Source organism: Protomyctophum parallelum (genome assembly GCF_964188405.1).
Source record: "Protomyctophum parallelum genome assembly, chromosome: 3".
Taxonomy (NCBI): Eukaryota; Metazoa; Chordata; class Actinopteri; order Myctophiformes; family Myctophidae; genus Protomyctophum; species Protomyctophum parallelum.
This window is the reverse complement of record NC_139698.1, coordinates 877,704-900,976: the sequence shown is the minus strand read 5'-3', so window position 1 is coordinate 900,976 and position 23,273 is coordinate 877,704. Positions and strand designations below refer to the sequence as shown.

The 23,273-nt window shown below is 49.5% G+C and overlaps 1 protein-coding gene across 1 annotated transcript in view; it reads left to right on the top strand.

The window, feature by feature from the left end:
• aplp1 (amyloid beta (A4) precursor-like protein 1) overlaps nt 1–23,273 on the top strand; it is a gene marked incomplete at its 5' end in the record, with an annotated part of 48,992 nt that extends 25,719 nt beyond the window's left edge. The window contains 10 exon segments of the mRNA XM_083761263.1: nt 1–52; nt 475–633; nt 3,702–3,830; nt 4,392–4,491; nt 15,135–15,302; nt 15,851–15,871; nt 17,723–17,796; nt 20,160–20,225; nt 21,712–21,855; nt 23,167–23,273. The exon segment at nt 1–52 is cut by the window's left edge and continues 23 nt beyond it. Coding sequence (XP_083617389.1) covers nt 1–52; nt 475–633; nt 3,702–3,830; nt 4,392–4,491; nt 15,135–15,302; nt 15,851–15,871; nt 17,723–17,796; nt 20,160–20,225; nt 21,712–21,855; nt 23,167–23,265 — 1,012 coding nt within the window. The 3' untranslated portion in view covers nt 23,266–23,273.

Here is a 23,273-nt window from a genome sequence, read left to right as displayed (position 1 = left end):
CGACAACCAGTCCAAGAACCTGCCTCGCTCTGACCGCCAGGCCCTCAATGAGGTGAGGACCCTAACCCCTAACCCCTAACCCCTAAACCCTAAACCCTAAACCCTAACCCCTAAACCCTAACCCCTAAACCCTAACCCCTAACCCCTAACCCCTAACCCCTAAACCCTAACCCCTAACCCCTAAACCCTAAACTCTAACCCCTAACCCCTAACCCCTAAACCCTAACCCCTGAACCCTTACCCCTAAACCCTAACCCCTAACCCCTAACCCCTAACCCCTAAACCCTAAATCCTAAACTCTAACCCCTAAACTCTAACCCCTAACCCCTAAACCCTAACCCCTAACCCCTAAACCCTAACCCCTAAACCCTAACCCCTAACCCCTAATCCCTAAACCCTAACAGGTAGCAGGGGAGAGAATGTATAACCTCTCTCTCTCTCTCTCTCTCTCTCTCTCTCTCTCTCTCCTAACAGCACTTCCAGTCCGTGCTCCAGACCCTAGAGGAACAGGTAGCCGGGGAGAGACAGAGGCTGGTGGAGACTCACCTGGCCAGAGTGGTCGCTACGCTCAACAACAACCGCCGCCTGGCCCTGGAGAGCTACCTGACGGCCGTGCAGACCACACCCCCACAGGTAAACAGGCCACACCCCCACAGGTAAACAGACCACACCCCCACAGGTAAACAGACCCCCACAGGTAAACAGACCACACCCCCACAGGTAAACACACCCCCACAGGTAAACAGACCACACCCCCACAGGTAAACAGACCCCCACAGGTAAACAGACCACACCCCCACAGGTAAACACACCCCCACAGGTAAACAGACCACACCCCCACAGGTAAACAGACCACACCCCCACAGGTAATCAGGCCACACCCCCACAGGTAAACACACCCCCACAGATACCAGGCCACACCCCCACAGGTAAACACACCCCCACAGGTAAACACACCCCCACAGGTAAACAGGCCACACCCCCACAGGTAAACACACCACACCCCCACAGGTAAACACACCCCCACAGGTAAACACACCCCCACAGGTAAACACACCCCCACAGGTAAACACACCCCCACAGGTAAACAGGCCACACCCCCACAGGTAAACAGGTAAACACACCCCCACAGGTAAACAGGCCACACCCCCACAGGTAAACAGGTAAACACACCCCCACAGGTAAACAGACCCCCACAGGTAAACAGGCCACACCCCCACAGGTAAACAGGCCACACCCCCACAGGTAAACAGGCCACACCCCCACAGGTAAACAGGCCACACCCCCACAGGTAAACACACCCCCACAGGTAAACAGGCCACACCCCCACAGGTAAACAAACCACACCCCCACAGGTAAACACACCCCCACAGGTAAACACACCCCCACAGGTAAACAGACCACACCCCCACAGGTAAACACACCCCCACAGGTAAACAGGCCACACCCCCACAGGTAAACAGACCACACCCCCACAGGTAAACAGGCCACACCCCCACAGGTAAACAGACCACACCCCCACAGGTAAACACACCCCCACAGGTAAACAGGCCACACCCCCACAGGTAAACACACCCCCACAGGTAAACAGGCCACACCCCCACAGGTAAACAGGCCACACCCCCACAGGTAAACAGGCCACACCCCCACAGGTAAACACACCCCCACAGGTAAACAGGCCACACCCCCACAGGTAAACACACCCCCACAGGTAAACAGGCCACACCCCCACAGGTAAACAGGCCACACCCCCACAGGTAAACACACCCCCACAGGTAAACAGGCCACACCCCCACAGGTAAACACACCCCCACAGGTAAACAGGCCACACCCCCACAGGTAAACACACCCCCACAGGTAAACAGGCCACACCCCCACAGGTAAACAGGCCACACCCCCACAGGTAAACACACCCCCACAGGTAAACAGGCCACACCCCCACAGGTAAACACACCCCCACAGGTAAACAGGCCACACCCCCACAGGTAAACGCACCCCCACAGGTAAACAGACCACACCCCCACAGGTAAACAGGCCACACCCCCACAGGTAAACAGACCACACCCCCACAAGTAAACAGGCCACACCCCCACAGGTAAACAGACCACACCCCCACAGGTAAACAGGCCACACCCCACAGGTAAACAGACCACACCCCCACAGGTAAACACACCCCCACAGGTAAACAGGCCACACCCCACAGGTAAACAGACCACACCCCCACAGGTAAACAGACCACACCCCCACAGGTAAACACACCCCACAGGTAAACAGGCCACACCCCACAGGTAAACAGACCACACCCCCACAGGTAAACACACCCCCACAGGTAAACAGGCCACACCCCCACAGGTAAACAGACCACACCCCCACAGGTAACAACAAGCCACACCCCCACAGGTAAACACACCCCCACAGCTAACAGGCCACACCCCCACGGGTAACAAGCCACATGGCGATAACGTAAATGACGACGTCGACGCGCCTTTTTGGACGACTATAATACCTGACGTTGACAGACAGGCTAAACAAAAACAAATGTCAGAACAAGATTGACGCCGGCGAGTTTAACCAGTTCTCTTTGATGACTAGAATATGACAAGAGGTGCATGTGCGACCTGGACAGTAAACTTACTGGAGAAGACAGAGGAACAGCCACACATATCCACAAGTTCTACTAACTAGAGAAGACAGAGGAACAGCCACAAATATCCACAAGTTCTACTAACTAGAGAAGACAGAGGAACAGCCACACATATCCACAAGTTCTACTAACTAGAGAAGACAGAGGAACAGCCACACATATCCACAAGTTCTACTAACTAGAGAAGACAGAGGAACAGCCACACATATCCACAAGTTCTACTAACTAGAGAAGACAGAGGAACTGCCACACATATCCACAAGTTCTACTAACTAGAGAAGACAGAGGAACAGCCACACATATCCACAAGTTCTACTAACTAGAGAAGACAGAGGAACAGCCACACATATCCACAAGTTCTACTAACTAGAGAAGACAGAGGAACAGCCACACATATCCACAAGTTCTGGGACAGAAAACGATGCCGTGTCATTAGTCAGAAGGCTCTTTGTTTCGAAATGACTATCCCTATCTCTAACCCTAACCTAAACCTAACCGCAATGACGGGAGCAAACCTAAACCTAACCGCAAGCACGGGAGCAGACCTAAACCTAACCGCAAGCACGGGAGCAGTGCATGTTCGGACTAACGGGACTTCGGATCTATGGGCAGTTCCCCAGAAAACTGTGTTAAATCCTGTTATTCATGATGGCAGCAGCATCATGCTATAGCTGCATCCTGCTAGCCGTCGTGCTAAGCTAAACCAAAACAAGCACCAATGCATGTCTAGCTTTGGCCAGGGTTGCCAGACTCGTGAGAGAGAAACAAGCAACCATGCATGTCTATGATGACAATACATCAAAACTAAGCAACTATAGGTCTGTCTGTCAAACGTTATTGTCCAATGAATGTTCTTTTAAAGAGCAGTGGTTCTCAAACACGTTCATGTCAAGGACCTCCAATATTAAAAAGCAACTTTACAGATGAACAAGTCCAAATGTGGCTTATAACGACCAGACTTGGCAACAACACTGTCTGTACTTTGAACAGTTGTACACAAGCTCACAATGTGAAACATGAGGTGCACGGCGACTGACCCCACACTGCCCTCTTGCAGCCGGAGCGGGTACTGCAGGCTCTGAAGCGCTACATGGCAGCAGAGCAGAAGGACCGCCGACACACACTGAGACACTACCAGCACATCGAGGCCGTGGACCCCACGAAGGCTGAGCAGATGAAGTTCCAGGTGTGTTTAAATACTGTAGTTTTACTGTAGTTTTACTGTAGTTTTACAGTAGTTTATACTGTAGTTATTACGGTAGTTATATCAGAGCTCAGACACTTACAGAGAGGTGCACGTCATTAATGTGATTAATTCCAGGTGTAAACTCACCTGCACGTCATTAATCATTAGTGTGATTAATTCCAGGTGTAAACTCACCTGCACGTCATTAATCATTAGTGTGATTAATTCCAGGTGTAAACTCACCTGCACGTCATTAATCATTAGTGTGATTAATTCCAGGTGTAAACTCACCTGCACGTCATTAATCATTAGTGTGATTAATTCCAGGTATAAACTCACCTGCACGTCATTAATCATTAGTGTGATTAATTAAGTCATTAATCATTAGTGTGATTAATTCCAGGTGTAAACTCACTGCACGTCATTAATCATTAATGTGATTAATTCCAGGTGTAAACTCACCTGCACGTCATTAATCATTAGTGTGATTAATTCCAGGTGTACACTCACCTGCACGTCATTAATTAATTAATTAATTAATTCGTCATTAATTAATTCCAGGTGTACACTCACCTGCACGTCATCGAGGAGAGGATGAACCAGAGTCTGGCTCTGCTCTACAAGGTTCCTGTGCTCGCCGAAGAGCTGCACGAAGACATACGTGAGTCTGGGTCCTCCTATTATGAATTGTATAATTATGAAGACATGATGTACAGTAAGTTCTTCATATTATGTCTTATATGAAGACATGATGTACAGTAAGTTCTTCATATTATGTCTTATTTATGAAGACAGACGAACAGTGTGTCCTCCGATTACATATCTGACATGAAAACATGATGTATGTGTGTCCCTCACGTCCATCATAATGTCTTGTATGAAGACATGATGTGTCCCTCACGTCCATCATAATGTCTTGTATGAAGACATGATGTGTCCCTCACGTCCATCATAATGTCTTGTATGAAGACATGATGTGTCCCTCACGTCCATCATAATGTCTTGTATGAAGACATGATGTGTCCCTCACGTCCATCATAATGTCTTGTATGAAGACATAATGTAAGAGTGTCTTCATATTATGTCTTATAAGACAGACAAACAGTGTGTCTATATTATTATATAACCGTGGTATCTGCACCTCCTTAGAGGAGTGAAGGCTCATACATAGTCTGGATTTTCGGTGGTGAGGTGACCACCGAACTACAACATGACGTCACTGAGGTGACCACCGAACTACAACATGACGTCACTGAGGTGACCACCGAACTACAACATGACGTCACTGAGGTGACCACCGAACTACAACATGACGTCACTGAGGTGACCACCGAACTACAACATGACGTCACTGAGGTGACCACCGAACTACAACATGACGTCACTGAGGTGACCACCGAACTACAACATGACGTCACTGAGGTGACCACCGAACTACAACATGACGTCACTGAGGTGACCACCGAACTACAACATGACGTCACTGAGGTGACCACCGAACTACAACATGACGTCACTGAGGTGACCACCGAACTACAACATGACGTCACTGAGGTGACCACCGAACTACAACATGACGTCACTGAGGTGACCACCGAACTACAACATGACGTCACTGAGATGACCACCGAACTACAACATGACGTCACTGAGATGACCACCGAACTACAACATGACGTCACTGAGGTGACCACTGAACTACAACATGACGTCACTGAGGTGACCACCGAACTACAACATGACGTCACTGAGGTGACCGCCGAACTACAACATGACGTCACTGAGGTGACCACCGAACTACAACATGACGTCACTGAGGTGACCACCGAACTACAACATGACGTCACTGAGGTGACCACCGAACTACAACATGACGTCACTGAGGTGACCACCGAACTACAACATGACGTCACTGAGGTGACCACCGAACTACAACATGACGTCACTGAGGTGACCACCGAACTACAACATGACGTCACTGAGGTGACCACCGAACTACAACATGACGTCACTGAGGTGACCACCGAACTACAACATGACGTCACTGAGGTGACCACCGAACTACAACATGACGTCACGAGCCGCGCTGAAGAGCAAACCACCGCCACCGCCACCGCTCCAGCCCTTCTCTCTGTTTTTACTCACCACCGCTCAACGTTATTTCAGCTCCGGTGGTCAGCTCACCACCGGAGCAGTGGTCACCTCACCACCGAACATCCAGACTATGAATAGGCCTTTAACCATGGTATCTGCACCTCCTCAGAGGAGCTGGTGAAGGAGCAGAACATTAACTGTGTCTCCTCCTCACAGAGGAGCTGGTGAAGGAGCAGAACATTAACGGTGTCTCCTCCTCTCAGAGGAGCTGGTGAAGGAGCAGAACATTAACGGTGTCTCCTCCTCACAGAGGAGCTGGTGAAGGAGCAGAACATTAACGGTGTCTCCTCCTCACAGAGGAGCTGGTGAAGGAGCAGAACATTAACGGTGTCTCCTCCTCACAGAGGAGCTGGTGAAGGAGCAGAACATTAACGGTGTCTCCTCCTCACAGAGGAGCTGGTGAAGGAGCAGAACATTAACGGTGTCTCCTCCTCTCAGAGGAGCTGGTGAAGGAGCAGAACATTAACGGTGTCTCCTCCTCTCAGAGGAGCTGGTGAAGGAGCAGAACATTAACGGTGTCTCCTCCTCTCAGAGGAGCTGGTGAAGGAGCAGAACATTAACGGTGTCTCCTCCTCACAGAGGAGCTGGTGAAGGAGCAGAACATTAACGGTGTCTCCTCCTCTCAGAGGAGCTGGTGAAGGAGCAGAACATTAACGGTGTCTCCTCCTCTCAGAGGAGCTGGTGAAGGAGCAGAACATTAACGGTGTCTCCTCCTCACAGAGGAGCTGGTGAAGGAGCAGAACATTAACGGTGTCTCCTCCTCACAGAGGAGCTGGTGAAGGAGCAGGACATTAACTGTGTCTCCTCCTCACAGAGGAGCTGGTGAAGGAGCAGGACATTAACGGTGTCTCCTCCTCACAGAGGAGCTGGTGAAGGAGCAGGACATTAACTGTGTCTCCTCCTCTCAGAGGAGCTGGTGAAGGAGCAGAACATTAACGGTGTCTCCTCCTCACAGAGGAGCTGGTGAAGGAGCAGGACATTAACGGTGTCTCCTCCTCACAGAGGAGCTGGTGAAGGAGCAGAACATTAACGGTGTCTCCTCCTCACAGAGGAGCTGGTGAAGGAGCAGAACATTAACGGTGTCTCCTCCTCTCAGAGGAGCTGGTGAAGGAGCAGAACATTAACGGTGTCTCCTCCTTAGAGGAGCTGGTGAAGGAGCAGAACATTAACGGTGTCTCCTCCTCTCAGAGGAGCTGGTGAAGGAGCAGAACATTAACGGTGTCTCCTCCTCTCAGAAGAGCTGGTGAAGGAGCAGAACATTAACGGTGTCTCCTCCTCACAGAGGAGCTGGTGAAGGAGCAGAACATTAACGGTGTCTCCTCCTCACAGAGGAGCTGGTGAAGGAGCAGAACATTAACGGTGTCTCCTCCTTAGAGGAGCTGGTGAAGGAGCAGAACATTAACGGTGTCTCCTCCTCTCAGAGGAGCTGGTGAAGGAGCAGAACATTAACGGTGTCTCCTCCTCACAGAGGAGCTGGTGAAGGAGCAGAACATTAACGGTGTCTCCTCCTCACAGAGGAGCTGGTGAAGGAGCAGAACATTAACGGTGTCTCCTCCTCACAGAGGAGCTGGTGAAGGAGCAGAACATTAACGGTGTCTCCTCCTTAGAGGAGCTGGTGAAGGAGCAGAACATTAACGGTGTCTCCTCCTCACAGAGGAGCTGGTGAAGGAGCAGAACATTAACGGTGTCTCCTCCTCACAGAGGAGCTGGTGAAGGAGCAGAACATTAACGGTGTCTCCTCCTCACAGAGGAGCTGGTGAAGGAGCAGAACATTAACTGTGTCTCCATCCAAACAGAGGAGCTGGTGAAGGAGCAGAACATTAACGGTGTCTCCTCCTCACAGAGGAGCTGGTGAAGGAGCAGAACATTAACGGTGTCTCCTCCTCACAGAGGAGCTGGTGAAGGAGCAGAACATTAACGGTGTCTCCTCCTCACAGAGGAGCTGGTGAAGGAGCAGAACATTAACGGTGTCTCCTCCTCACAGAGGAGCTGGTGAAGGAGCAGAACATTAACGGTGTCTCCTCCTCTCAGAGGAGCTGGTGAAGGAGCAGAACATTAACGGTGTCTCCTCCTCACAGAGGAGCTGGTGAAGGAGCAGAACATTAACGGTGTCTCCTCCTCACAGAGGAGCTGGTGAAGGAGCAGAACATTAACGGTGTCTCCTCCTCTCAGAGGAGCTGGTGAAGGAGCAGAACATTAACGGTGTCTCCTCCTCACAGAGGAGCTGGTGAAGGAGCAGAACATTAACGGTGTCTCCTCCTCTCAGAGGAGCTGGTGAAGGAGCAGAACATTAACGGTGTCTCCTCCTCACAGAGGAGCTGGTGAAGGAGCAGAACATTAACGGTGTCTCCTCCTCTCAGAGGAGCTGGTGAAGGAGCAGAACATTAACGGTGTCTCCTCCTCACAGAGGAGCTGGTGAAGGAGCAGAACATTAACGGTGTCTCCTCCTCTCAGAGGAGCTGGTGAAGGAGCAGAACATTAACGGTGTCTCCTCCTCACAGAGGAGCTGGTGAAGGAGCAGAACATTAACGGTGTCTCCTCCTCTCAGAGGAGCCGGTGAAGGAGCAGAACATTAACGGTGTCTCCTCCTCACAGAGGAGCTGGTGAAGGAGCAGAACATTAACGGTGTCTCCTCCTCACAGAGGAGCTGGTGAAGGAGCAGAACATTAACGGTGTCTCCTCCTCTCAGAGGAGCTGGTGAAGGAGCAGAACATTAACGGTGTCTCCTCCTCACAGAGGAGCTGGTGAAGGAGCAGAACATTAACGGTGTCTCCTCCTCTCAGAGGAGCTGGTGAAGGAGCAGAACATTAACGGTGTCTCCTCCTCACAGAGGAGCTGGTGAAGGAGCAGAACATTAACGGTGTCTCCTCCTCACAGAGGAGCTGGTGAAGGAGCAGAACATTAACGGTGTCTCCTCCTCACAGAGGAGCTGGTGAAGGAGCAGAACATTAACGGTGTCTCCTCCTCACAGAGGAGCTGGTGAAGGAGCAGAACATTAACGGTGTCTCCTCCTCACAGAGGAGCTGGTGAAGGAGCAGAACATTAACGGTGTCTCCTCCTCACAGAGGAGCTGGTGAAGGAGCAGAACATTAACGGTGTCTCCTCCTCTCAGAGGAGCTGGTGAAGGAGCAGAACATTAACGGTGTCTCCTCCTTAGAGGAGCTGGTGAAGGAGCAGAACATTAACGGTGTCTCCTCCTCTCAGAGGAGCTGGTGAAGGAGCAGAACATTAACGGTGTCTCCTCCTCACAGAGGAGCTGGTGAAGGAGCAGAACATTAACGGTGTCTCCTCCTCACAGAGGAGCTGGTGAAGGAGCAGAACATTAACGGTGTCTCCTCCTCTCAGAGGAGCTGGTGAAGGAGCAGAACATTAACGGTGTCTCCTCCTTAGAGGAGCTGGTGAAGGAGCAGAACATTAACGGTGTCTCCTCCTCACAGAGGAGCTGGTGAAGGAGCAGAACATTAACGGTGTCTCCTCCTCTCAGAGGAGCTGGTGAAGGAGCAGAACATTAACGGTGTCTCCTCCTCTCAGAGGAGCTGGTGAAGGAGCAGAACATTAACGGTGTCTCCTCCTTAGAGGAGCTGGTGAAGGAGCAGAACATTAACGGTGTCTCCTCCTCACAGAGGAGCTGGTGAAGGAGCAGAACATTAACGGTGTCTCCTCCTTAGAGGAGCTGGTGAAGGAGCAGAACATTAACGGTGTCTCCTCCTCACAGAGGAGCTGGTGAAGGAGCAGAACATTAACGGTGTCTCCTCCTCTCAGAGGAGCTGGTGAAGGAGCAGAACATTAACGGTGTCTCCTCCTCTCAGAGGAGCTGGTGAAGGAGCAGAACATTAACGGTGTCTCCTCCTCTCAGAGGAGCTGGTGAAGGAGCAGAACATTAACGGTGTCTCCTCCTCACAGAGGAGCTGGTGAAGGAGCAGAACATTAACGGTGTCTCCTCCTCTCAGAGGAGCTGGTGAAGGAGCAGAACATTAACGGTGTCTCCTCCTCACAGAGGAGCTGGTGAAGGAGCAGAACATTAACGGTGTCTCCTCCTCTCAGAGGAGCTGGTGAAGGAGCAGAACATTAACGGTGTCTCCTCCTCTCAGAGGAGCTGGTGAAGAAGCAGAACATTAACGGTGTCTCCTCCTCTCAGAGGAGCTGGTGAAGGAGCAGAACATTAACGGTGTCTCCTCCTCACAGAGGAGCTGGTGAAGGAGCAGAACATTAACGGTGTCTCCTCCTCACAGAGGAGCTGGTGAAGGAGCAGAACATTAACGGTGTCTCCTCCTCACAGAGGAGCTGGTGAAGGAGCAGAACATTAACGGTGTCTCCTCCTCACAGAGGAGCTGGTGAAGGAGCAGAACATTAACGGTGTCTCCTCCTCTCAGAGGAGCTGGTGAAGGAGCAGAACATTAACGGTGTCTCCTCCTCTCAGAGGAGCTGGTGAAGGAGCAGAACATTAACGGTGTCTCCTCCTCTCAGAGGAGCTGGTGAAGGAGCAGAACATTAACGGTGTCTCCTCCTCTCAGAGGAGCTGGTGAAGGAGCAGAACATTAACGGTGTCTCCTCCTCACAGAGGAGCTGGTGAAGGAGCAGAACATTAACGGTGTCTCCTCCTCACAGAGGAGCTGGTGAAGGAGCAGAACATTAACGGTGTCTCCTCCTCACAGAGGAGCTGGTGAAGGAGCAGAACATTAACGGTGTCTCCTCCTCACAGAGGAGCTGGTGAAGGAGCAGAACATTAACGGTGTCTCCTCCTCACAGAGGAGCTGGTGAAGGAGCAGAACATTAACGGTGTCTCCTCCTCACAGAGGAGCTGGTGAAGGAGCAGAACATTAACGGTGTCTCCTCCTCTCAGAGGAGCTGGTGAAGGAGCAGAACATTAACGGTGTCTCCTCCTCTCAGAGGAGCTGGTGAAGGAGCAGAACATTAACGGTGTCTCCTCCTCACAGAGGAGCTGGTGAAGGAGCAGAACATTAACGGTGTCTCCTCCTCACAGAGGAGCTGGTGAAGGAGCAGAACATTAACGGTGTCTCCTCCTCACAGAGGAGCTGGTGAAGGAGCAGAACATTAACGGTGTCTCCTCCTCACAGAGGAGCTGGTGAAGGAGCAGAACATTAACGGTGTCTCCTCCTCTCAGAGGAGCTGGTGAAGGAGCAGAACATTAACGGTGTCTCCTCCTCACAGAGGAGCTGGTGAAGGAGCAGAACATTAACGGTGTCTCCTCCTCACAGAGGAGCTGGTGAAGGAGCAGAACATTAACGGTGTCTCCTCCTCTCAGAGGAGCTGGTGAAGGAGCAGAACATTAACGGTGTCTCCTCCTCTCAGAGGAGCTGGTGAAGGAGCAGAACATTAACGGTGTCTCCTCCTCACAGAGGAGCTGGTGAAGGAGCAGAACATTAACGGTGTCTCCTCCTCACAGAGGAGCTGGTGAAGGAGCAGAACATTAACGGTGTCTCCTCCTCTCAGAGGAGCTGGTGAAGGAGCAGAACATTAACGGTGTCTCCTCCTCTCAGAGGAGCTGGTGAAGGAGCAGAACATTAACGGTGTCTCCTCCTCACAGAGGAGCTGGTGAAGGAGCAGAACATTAACGGTGTCTCCTCCTCACAGAGGAGCTGGTGAAGGAGCAGAACATTAACGGTGTCTCCTCCTCTCAGAGGAGCTGGTGAAGGAGCAGAACGTTAACGGTGTCTCCTCCTCACAGAGGAGCTGGTGAAGGAGCAGAACATTAACGGTGTCTCCTCCTCACAGAGGAGCTGGTGAAGGAGCAGAACATTAACGGTGTCTCCTCCTCGCAGAGGAGCTGGTGAAGGAGCAGAACATTAACGGTGTCTCCTCCTCGCAGAGGAGCTGGTGAAGGAGCAGAACATTAACGGTGTCTCCTCCTCACAGAGGAGCTGGTGAAGGAGCAGAACATTAACGGTGTCTCCTCCTCACAGAGGAGCTGGTGAAGGAGCAGAACATTAACGGTGTCTCCTCCTCACAGAGGAGCTGGTGAAGGAGCAGAACATTAACGGTGTCTCCTCCTCTCAGAGGAGCTGGTGAAGGAGCAGAACATTAACGGTGTCTCCTCCTCACAGAGGAGCTGGTGAAGGAGCAGAACATTAACGGTGTCTCCTCCTCACAGAGGAGCTGGTGAAGGAGCAGAACATTAACGGTGTCTCCTCCTCACAGAGGAGCTGGTGAAGGAGCAGAACATTAACGGTGTCTCCTCCTCACAGAGGAGCTGGTGAAGGAGCAGAACATTAACGGTGTCTCCTCCTCACAGAGGAGCTGGTGAAGGAGCAGAACATTAACGGTGTCTCCTCCTCACAGAGGAGCTGGTGAAGGAGCAGAACATTAACGGTGTCTCCTCCTCTCAGAGGAGCTGGTGAAGGAGCAGAACATTAACGGTGTCTCCTCCTCAGAGAGGAGCTGGTGAAGGAGCAGAACATTAACGGTGTCTCCTCCTCAGAGAGGAGCTGGTGAAGGAGCAGAACATTAACGGTGTCTCCTCCTCAGAGAGGAGCTGGTGAAGGAGCAGAACATTAACGGTGTCTCCTCCTCACAGAGGAGCTGGTGAAGGAGCAGAACATTAACGGTGTCTCCTCCTCAGAGAGGAGCTGGTGAAGGAGCAGAACATTAACGGTGTCTCCTCCTCACAGAGGAGCTGGTGAAGGAGCAGAACATTAACGGTGTCTCCTCCTCACAGAGGAGCTGGTGAAGGAGCAGAACATTAACGGTGTCTCCTCCTCTCAGAGGAGCTGGTGAAGGAGCAGAACATTAACGGTGTCTCCTCCTCACAGAGGAGCTGGTGAAGGAGCAGAACATTAACGGTGTCTCCTCCTCTCAGAGGAGCTGGTGAAGGAGCAGAACATTAACGGTGTCTCCTCCTCACAGAGGAGCTGGTGAAGGAGCAGAACATTAACGGTGTCTCCTCCTCTCAGAGGAGCTGGTGAAGGAGCAGAACATTAACGGTGTCTCCTCCTCTCAGAGGAGCTGGTGAAGGAGCAGAACATTAACGGTGTCTCCTCCTCACAGAGGAGCTGGTGAAGGAGCAGAACATTAACGGTGTCTCCTCCTCAAAGAGGAGCTGGTGAAGGAGCAGAACATTAACGGTGTCTCCTCCTCTCAGAGGAGCTGGTGAAGGAGCAGAACATTAACGGTGTCTCCTCCTCACAGAGGAGCTGGTGAAGGAGCAGAACATTAACGGTGTCTCCTCCTCACAGAGGAGCTGGTGAAGGAGCAGAACATTAACGGTGTCTCCTCCTCACAGAGGAGCTGGTGAAGGAGCAGAACATTAACGGTGTCTCCTCCTCACAGAGGAGCTGGTGAAGGAGCAGAACATTAACGGTGTCTCCTCCTCTCAGAGGAGCTGGTGAAGGAGCAGAACATTAACGGTGTCTCCTCCTCACAGAGGAGCTGGTGAAGGAGCAGAACATTAACGGTGTCTCCTCCTCTCAGAGGAGCTGGTGAAGGAGCAGAACATTAACGGTGTCTCCTCCTCACAGAGGAGCTGGTGAAGGAGCAGAACATTAACGGTGTCTCCTCCTTAGAGGAGCTGGTGAAGGAGCAGAACATTAACGGTGTCTCCTCCTCAGAGAGGAGCTGGTGAAGGAGCAGAACATTAACGGTGTCTCCTCCTCACAGAGGAGCTGGTGAAGGAGCAGAACATTAACGGTGTCTCCTCCTCTCAGAGGAGCTGGTGAAGGAGCAGAACATTAACGGTGTCTCCTCCTCACAGAGGAGCTGGTGAAGGAGCAGAACATTAACGGTGTCTCCTCCTCTCAGAGGAGCTGGTGAAGGAGCAGAACATTAACGGTGTCTCCTCCTTAGAGGAGCTGGTGAAGGAGCAGAACATTAACGGTGTCTCCTCCTCTCAGAGGAGCTGGTGAAGGAGCAGAACATTAACGGTGTCTCCTCCTCACAGAGGAGCTGGTGAAGGAGCAGAACATTAACGGTGTCTCCTCCTCACAGAGGAGCTGGTGAAGGAGCAGAACATTAACGGTGTCTCCTCCTCACAGAGGAGCTGGTGAAGGAGCAGAACATTAACGGTGTCTCCTCCTCACAGAGGAGCTGGTGAAGGAGCAGAACATTAACGGTGTCTCCTCCTCACAGAGGAGCTGGTGAAGGAGCAGAACATTAACGGTGTCTCCTCCTCACAGAGGAACTGGTGAAGGAGCAGAACATTAACGGTGTCTCCTCCTTAGAGGAGCTGGTGAAGGAGCAGAACATTAACGGTGTCTCCTCTCAGAGGAGCTGGTGAAGGAGCAGAACATTAACGGTGTCTCCTCTCAGAGGAGCTGGTGAAGGAGCAGAACATTAACGGTGTCTCCTCCTCACAGAGGAGCTGGTGAAGGAGCAGAACATTAACGGTGTCTCCTCCTCACAGAGGAGCTGGTGAAGGAGCAGAACATTAACGGTGTCTCCTCCTTAGAGGAGCTGGTGAAGGAGCAGAACATTAACGGTGTCTCCTCCTCACAGAGGAGCTGGTGAAGGAGCAGAACATTAACGGTGTCTCCTCCTCACAGAGGAGCTGGTGAAGGAGCAGAACATTAACGGTGTCTCCTCCTTAGAGGAGCTGGTGAAGGAGCAGAACATTAACGGTGTCTCCTCCTCACAGAGGAGCTGGTGAAGGAGCAGAACATTAACGGTGTCTCCTCCTTAGAGGAGCTGGTGAAGGAGCAGAACATTAACGGTGTCTCCTCCTCACAGAGGAGCTGGTGAAGGAGCAGAACATTAACGGTGTCTCCTCCTCACAGAGGAGCTGGTGAAGGAGCAGAACATTAACGGTGTCTCCTCCTCACAGAGGAGCTGGTGAAGGAGCAGAACATTAACGGTGTCTCCTCCTCACAGAGGAGCTGGTGAAGGAGCAGAACATTAACGGTGTCTCCTCCTCTCAGAGGAGCTGGTGAAGGAGCAGAACATTAACGGTGTCTCCTCCTCTCAGAGGAGCTGGTGAAGGAGCAGAACATTAACGGTGTCTCCTCCTCACAGAGGAGCTGGTGAAGGAGCAGAACATTAACGGTGTCTCCTCCTCACAGAGGAGCTGGTGAAGGAGCAGAACATTAACGGTGTCTCCTCCTCTCAGAGGAGCTGGTGAAGGAGCAGAACATTAACGGTGTCTCCTCCTCACAGAGGAGCTGGTGAAGGAGCAGAACATTAACGGTGTCTCCATCCTCACAGAGGAGCTGGTGAAGGAGCAGAGAGGAGACGTCTCCTCCCTGATGACCACCTCCTTCTCGGAGACGCGCACCACGGAGGAGCTGCTCCCCGCCGAGAGCCAGGAGGAGAAAGATGACGAGGAGGAGGAGGAGAGAGCCTGGAAGAACAGACCCTACCCTGTCCCCGTCGGTGCGTACGTCAGCGTTGTTTTCCTCGACTAAAACTAAAAACTAAAAAACTAAAATGTTCGTCGACTACCTATTTTCACTGACAAAAACAAATGGAAACTAAATTAAAACTAAGCTACGATGACTAAAACTAAGACTAAATATACTGACAATTTCGTCGACAAATAAAAACTAGACTCAAATAATAGGAAGGGACTAGTGGACAAGAGATCCAGTATAAGTCATTTTACACTTGGTTGCATGCTGAAAATAGCAGATCTACAAGCTCACACCGCCAAAATACATTTTAGTTTAGTCGACTTTTAGTCAACTAAATCTACAGTTGATTTAGTCGACTAAAACTAGAGTAACATTAAGACATTCCAGGTGACTAAAATGTAACTAAAACTAAATGAAGTTTCAGTCCAAAGACTATGACTAAAACTAAAATAGAAATTTGCTGCCAAAAACAACACTGGCGTACATACATGCACGCGCACGCACGCACGCTCACGTGAATGCATATTATGATAGTTTGTTAATTGTAATTATCTCCTCTCCTCTCCACAGAACCTCAGCCCAATAAGAAAGGTGAGTTGGATATAGAATACATCCACTAGACTAGGATGGATCTGTGCTGATCTGTGATGTCTGAGATGACTGTGATACAGATCTAGGATTCAGTTGAGATACAGTACCAACTAAATAAATGTCATGGAGTTGTGAACTTATACTGTGTGCTGTCGTCAAAGTGTGTCACGTTTTTCTACGTTCAGCACATGGTCTGTCTTATAAGTTATAGTTAAAGTCTGTCATGTTTATGTTCAGTGTCTTCAGCACCTATAGAGTTAAACTTTGTCATGTTGTTCTCATCATATGAATTAGAGTTAAAGTGATTCACGTTTCTCTATTCTCAGTGCCGTCAGTACCTAGAGTTAATCTGTGTTGTTCTATATGTTCAGTGGCGTCAGCACCTAGAGTTAATCTGTGTTGTTCTATATGTTCAGTGGCGTCAGCACCTGGAGTTAATCTGTGTTGTTCTATATTCAGTGGCGTCAGCACCTGGAGTTAATCTGTGTTGTTCTATATTCAGTGGCGTCAGCACCTAGAGTTAATCTGTGTTGTTCTATATTCAGTGGCGTCAGCACCTAGAGTTAATCTGTGTTGTTCTATATTCAGTGCCGTCAGCACCTAGAGTTAATCTGTGTTGTTCTATATTCAGTGGCGTCAGCACCTAGAGTTAATCTGTGTTGTTCTATATTCAGTGGCGTCAGCACCTAGAGTTAATCTGTGTTGTTCTATATATTCAGTGGCGTCAGCACCTAGAGTTAATCTGTGTTGTTCTATATGTTCAGTGGCGTCAGCACCTAGAGTTAATCTGTGTTGTTCTATGTTCAGTGGCGTCAGCACCTAGAGTTAATCTGTGTTGTTCTATGTTCAGTGGCGTCAGCACCTAGAGTTAATCTGTGTTGTTCTATGTTCAGTGGCGTCAGCACCTAGAGTTAATCTGTGTTGTTCTATGTTCAGTGGCGTCAGCACCTAGAGTTAATCTGTGTTGTTCTATGTTCAGTGGCGTCAGCACCTAGAGTTAATCTGTGTTGTTCTATATTCAGTGGCGTCAGCACCTAGAGTTAATCTGTGTTGTTCTATATTCAGTGGCGTCAGCACCTAGAGTTAATCTGTGTTGTTCTATGTTCAGTGGCGTCAGCACCTAGAGTTAATCTGTGTTGTTCTATATGTTCAGTGGCGTCAGCACCTAGAGTTAATCTGTGTTGTTCTATATATTCAGTGGCGTCAGCACCTAGAGTTAATCTGTGTTGTTTTATGTTCAGTGCCGTCAGCACCTAGAGTTAATCTGTGTTGTTCTATATTCAGTGGCGTCAGCACCTAGAGTTAATCTGTGTTGTTCTATATTCAGTGGCGTCAGCACCTAGAGTTAATCTGTGTTGTTCTATATTCAGTGGCGTCAGCACCTAGAGTTAATCTGTGTTGTTCTATATGTTCAGTGGCGTCAGCACCTAGAGTTAATCTGTGTTGTTCTATATTCAGTGGCGTCAGCACCTAGAGTTAATCTGTGTTGTTCTATGTTCAGTGGCGTCAGCACCTAGAGTTAATCTGTGTTGTTCTATGTTCAGTGGCGTCAGCACCTAGAGTTAATCTGTGTTGTTCTATATGTTCAGTGGCGTCAGCACCTAGAGTTAATCTGTGTTGTTCTATATTCAGTGGCGTCAGCACCTAGAGTTAATCTGTGTTGTTCTATATTCAGTGGCGTCAGCACCTAGAGTTAATCTGTGTTGTTCTATATTCAGTGGCGTCAGCACCTGGAGTTAATCTGTGTTGTTTTATATTCAGTGGCGTCAGCACCTAGAGTTAATCTGTGTTGTTCTATATGCTCAGTGGCGTCAGCACCTAGAGTTAATCTGTGTTGTTTTATATGTTCAGTGGCGTCAGCACCTGTCACAGACTACGACTACCCCACCTCAGAGAGAGGTCCCACCTACGAATACGAGGACAAGGTAAGAATAATATGATCGCACCTTTTAACGAACCGCTCACCCCAAACACACCTCTCTGTTTTCACTGAAACTACAACATGACGTCACTGAGCCGCGGTGGTAAGAGACTCACCGCTCACCCAAAACACATCTCTGTTTTTACTAAAACTACAACATGACGTCACTGAGCCGCGGTGGTAAGAGACTCACCGCTCACCCAAAACACATCTCTGTTTTTACTAAAACTACAACATGACGTCACTGAGCCGCGGTGGTAAGAGACTCACCGCTCACCCCAAACACACCTCTCTGTTTTTACTAAAACTACAACATGACGTCACTGAGCCGCGGTGGTAAGAGACTCACCACTCACCCAAAAACATCTCTCTGTTTTTACAAAAACTACAACATGACGTCACTGAGCCGCGGTGGTAAGAGACTCACCACTCACCCAAAAACATCTCTCTGTTTTTACTAAAACTACAACATGACGTCACTGAGCCGCGGTGGTAAGAGACTCACCGCTCACCCAAACACATCTCTCTGTTTTTACTAAAACTACAACATGACGTCACTGAGCCGCGGTGGTAAGAGACTCACCGCTCACCCCAAACACACCTCTCTGTTTTTACTAAAACTACAACATGACGTCACTGAGCCGCGGTGGTAAGAGACTCACCGCTCACCCAAACACATCTCTCTGTTTTTACTAAAACTACAACATGACGTCACTGAGCCGCGGTGGTAAGACACTCACCGGGGGTTGGCGATAGGGCCTTTCTGTGTGGAGTTTGCATGTTCTCCCCGTGTCCCCTAGGGTAGGTACCCTCACAAAAACATGCCATAATCCTGGTCTCTAAAACTACCTCCCCCTGGCCAGCCGGGGCGCCTGATGGAGGGGAAAGGAACTGGTCGGAATAACATGTCCCTTCCACGCGCTAGGTCCGGCCGGGGAAATTCCCCTCTGTTAGGTGAAAAGAAGCAGCTTGGACTCCTCATGCATAGAAGGAGGCATGAGGTCAGTCAGCTGCCCCCCCCCAGGTTGGCAGAGGAAGTGTAGCGCCCAGGATTACATTATATAATTGGCACTGGGTGAAAAAGAAAACTGGGTTACAAAATCGTGGGATCATTTTTTTTTTTAATTAAAAAAAGTAAGAGACTCACCTCTCACCCCAAACACATCTCTTTGTTTTTACTAAAACTACAACATGACGTCACTGAGCCGCGGTGGTAAGAGACTCACCGCTCACCCAAACACACCTCTCTGTTTTTACTAAAACTACAACATGACGTCACTGAGCCGTGGTGGTAAGAGACTCACCGCTCACCCAAACACACCTCTCTGTTTTTACTAAAACTACAACATGACGTCACTGAGCCGCGGTGGTAAGAGACTCACCACTTACCCAAACACACCTCTCTGTTTTTACTAAAACTACAACATGACGTCACTGAGCCGCGGTGGTAAGAGACTCACCGCTCACCCAAACACAACTCTCTGTTTTTACTAAAACTACAACATGACGTCACTGAGCCGCTGTGGTAAGAGACTCACCTCTCACCCAAACACACCTCTCTGTTTTACTAAAACTACAACATGACGTCACTGAGCCGCGGTGGTAAGAGACTCACCGCTCACCCAAACACAACTCTCTGTTTTTACTAAAACTACAACATGACGTCACTGATGTTTCACGGTCAGACTACGGTCATATTATTATTGTCATCACCTGGGTGGGTCAGTCGTGTAACTTTCCTGACGTTAAGCTATGTGTTCAACAACACAGCCATGACGTTAAGCTGTGTGTGTGTGTGTTCAACAACACAGCCATGACGTTAAGCTGTGTGTGTGTGTGTTCAACAACACAGCCATGACGTTAAGCTGTGTGTGTGTGTGTTCAACAACACAGCCATGACGTTAAGCTGTGTGTGTGTGTGTTCAACAACACAGCCATGACGTTAAGCTGTGTGTGTGTGTGTTCAACAACACAGCCATGACGTTAAGCTGTGTGTGTGTGTGTTCAACAACACAGCCATGACGTTAAGCTGTGTGTGTGTGTGTTCAACAACACAGCCATGACGTTAAGCTGTGTGTGTGTGTGTTCAACAACACAGCCATGACGTTAAGCTGTGTGTGTGTGTGTTCAACAACACAGCCATGACGTTAAGCTGTGTGTGTGTTCAACAACACAGCCATGACGTTAAGCTGTGTGCGTGTTCAACAACACAGCCATGACGTTAAGCTGTGTGTGTGTTCAACAACACAGCCATAACGTTAAGCTGTGTGTGTGTTCAACAACACAGCCATGACGTTAAGCTGTGTGTGTGTGTGTGCGTGTGTTCAACAACACACAATAAAATGATATTCTTTGTGTCCCTGTCAGAGTAACAGCTCGGTGGAACTCAAACAGCTGGTTTATAAAACTCCAGAGATCCAGAGAGATGAACTGGTGAGTTCTACATTTATTATTATTATTATTATTATGGGACCAAGAAGTCATGCAGTGTCTTTGGTCACTTATTGTTTTAACCCATTCTGAACGGGAACCCCTTTTGGTGTTAGCATCATGTACAGGGCTGCACACAACTTTTTTGGTCTAGTACTCAGAGGAGCACCTGGAGGAGTTGCTTGGTGCTCCTAAAATGCGGCGACCCGTCTCGCCGGATGGATAAAAGAGGGATGAATAACTTATAGCAAAACAATATTTATTGGATGAGTGGGGAGTCAATGGAGGGTATTGCAACTCTAGATTTAGCCCTAGAATGGCTCTTGTTGTAGATTCATCCCATTATTAAAAATATATAAATTTGCTAAAATCTAGGTCCATGTGTGGTCCAGCCCTATGGAATGCATATTATAATAAGAACAAGTTAACAACTTAATACTTCCTAAGGATAATATGAGCATCAAAGCAATATTTAGATTTCTTATTATTTTGTATTTAAATAACCAATCTACTAGCTCACAACGTGTTGCGACACGTACATCAGGCTTCCCTAGTTCCCTTTTGTTTTTAGCTGAGGCGACGTACGTAGTCAGACACACATGGCTCCTCGGTGCAAAAATAAACAGTGTACACTACCCGACTTTACGATAATAAGGCACAGTATGTCGAGACACGGTGTTCATGTTGGGCAGCAGCAGTGCCAGTCCGCAATGCTTTAAACTCTTCCCACTCCACTATGTCGGAACTAAAACCTTAGTACCCGTAAAAAGTCGGTGGCCGGTGCCTAGGCTGTGAGAGACGCTAATATGGTTTCTGCCTCGAATTCGGGTTTTGAGACGGCATCGCACACGAGCAACCATGCTGCTCCAACAGCCGGAAAACAAACACAAGCACAGCGGCAAATGGGAAGAGTGCAAAGCATCCAAAGCATGCCCTTTTACACCGGGGACTACAGTAGTTTGCTATCTGAAACGGAGAAGACGAAACTATTTGTGTAAGGTTTTCCTGTCAACCGCCCTCCGCCTCCTCCCAGGCTCCCAGCAGAAAGAAGCATGGATTGGAATCCTCCCCCTTTTGAGTAAGGACGCGCTGTGATTGGCCAGTAGCCACTTTGAGTGGCAGTCGGTGGAAAATGCTCTCGCCACAGAATGTACTAGTATTCTGGCCATAATAATCATTCTAGGCGGCCCCGGCTGTTGGTACGCAGAAGCGCTTCCCGGCGCTTGATTGACAGCGCATTTTGAATTTTGACGACGCATGTGCGGTGGCGCACCACTTATGTGCAGCCCTGATCATGTCATGCTTTAGCTATTGAAAAATAGCAGATCTACAAGCTCGAGCTTGTAGATCTGCTATTTTTGAAAAATCGAAGAACGACTGACATAGAAACATAGCTTTTTCAGAAAACTGTCAGGATGTAGAAGACATTTTTAGAATCTGATCTCAGGTCAGAATGGGTTAAAAAACAACCGCCATTTTGTTTCCATAGCAACCAGACGCCCTGGAGACGTTCAACCGCGGTGCCATGGTGGGGCTGCTGGTGGTCGCCGTGGCGATCGCCATGGTGATGGTGATCAGCCTCCTATTGGTCCGCAGGAAGCCCTACGGCACCATCAGCCATGGGATCGTTGAGGTAAAAATCTCCTTTTATTCCCCAGCCATGGGATCGTTGAGGTAAAAATCTCCTTTTATTCCCCAGCCATGGGATCTTAGAGGTAATATCACCTTTTACTCCCCAGCCATGGGATCTTAGAGGTAAAAACACTTTTACTCCCCAGCCATGGGATCTTAGAGGTAATATCACCTTTTATTCCCCAGCCATGGGACCTTAGAGGTAATATCACCTTTTACTCACCAGCCATGGGATCTTAGAGGTAATATCACCTTTTACTCCCCAGCCATGGGATCTTAGAGGTAAAAACACTTTTACTCCCCAGCCATGGGATCTTAGAGGTAATATCACCTTTTATTCCCCAGCCATGGGACCTTAGAGGTAATATCACCTTTTACTCACCAGCCATGGGACCTTAGAGGTAAAAATCACCTTTTATTCCCCAGCCATGGGATCTTAGAGGTAAAAATCACCTTTTATTCCCCAGCCATGGGATCTTAGAGGTAAAAATCACCTTTTATTCCCCAGCCATGGGATCTTAGAGGTAATGTCACCTTTTATTCCCCAGCCATGGGACCTTAGAGGTAATATCACCTTTTATTCCCCAGCCATGGGACCTTAGAGGTAAAATCACCTTTTATTCCCCAGCCATGGGATCTTAGCGGTAAGAACACTTTTATTCCCCAGCCATGGGACCTTAGAGGTAAAAACACTTTTATTCCCCAGCCATGGGACCTTAGAGGTAATATCACCTTTTATTCCCCAGCCATGGGACCTTAGAGGTAATATCACCTTTTACTCCCCAGCCATGGGACCTTAGAGGTAAAACACTTTTATTCCCCAGCCATGGGACCTTAGAGGTAAAAAAACGTTTTACTCCCCAGCCATGGGATCTTAAAACCGTCATAAAACCACAATAATGTAACTCTTTTAGAGCGGTGCCCATTCAGCAGCATGGGGGCCACCTGGGACCAATACCACTCTATAACAATGTGACCCGTGTCTGTGTGTGTGTGTGTGTGTGTGTGTGTGTGTGTGTGTGTGTGTGTGTGTGTGTGTGTGTGTGTGTGTGTGTGTGTGTGAGGGTGTGTGTGTGTGTGTGTGTGTGTGTGTGTGTGTGTGTGTGTGTGTGTGTGTGTGTGTGTGTGTGTGTGTGTGTGTGTGTGTGCGTGCGTGCGTGCGTGCGTGCGTGCGTGCGTGCGTGCGTGCGTGCGTGCGTGCGTGCGTGCGTGTGTGTGTGTGTCTGTGTGTGTGTGTGTGTGTGTGTGTGTGTGTGTGTGTGTGTGTGTGTGTGTGTGTGTGTGTGTGTGTGTGTGTGTGCGTGCGTAGCAGGTTGACCCCATGTTGACCCCAGAGGAACGTCAGCTCAACAAGATGCAGAACCACGGCTACGAGAACCCCACCTACAAGTTCTTTGAACAGATGAACTGAGGAGGCGC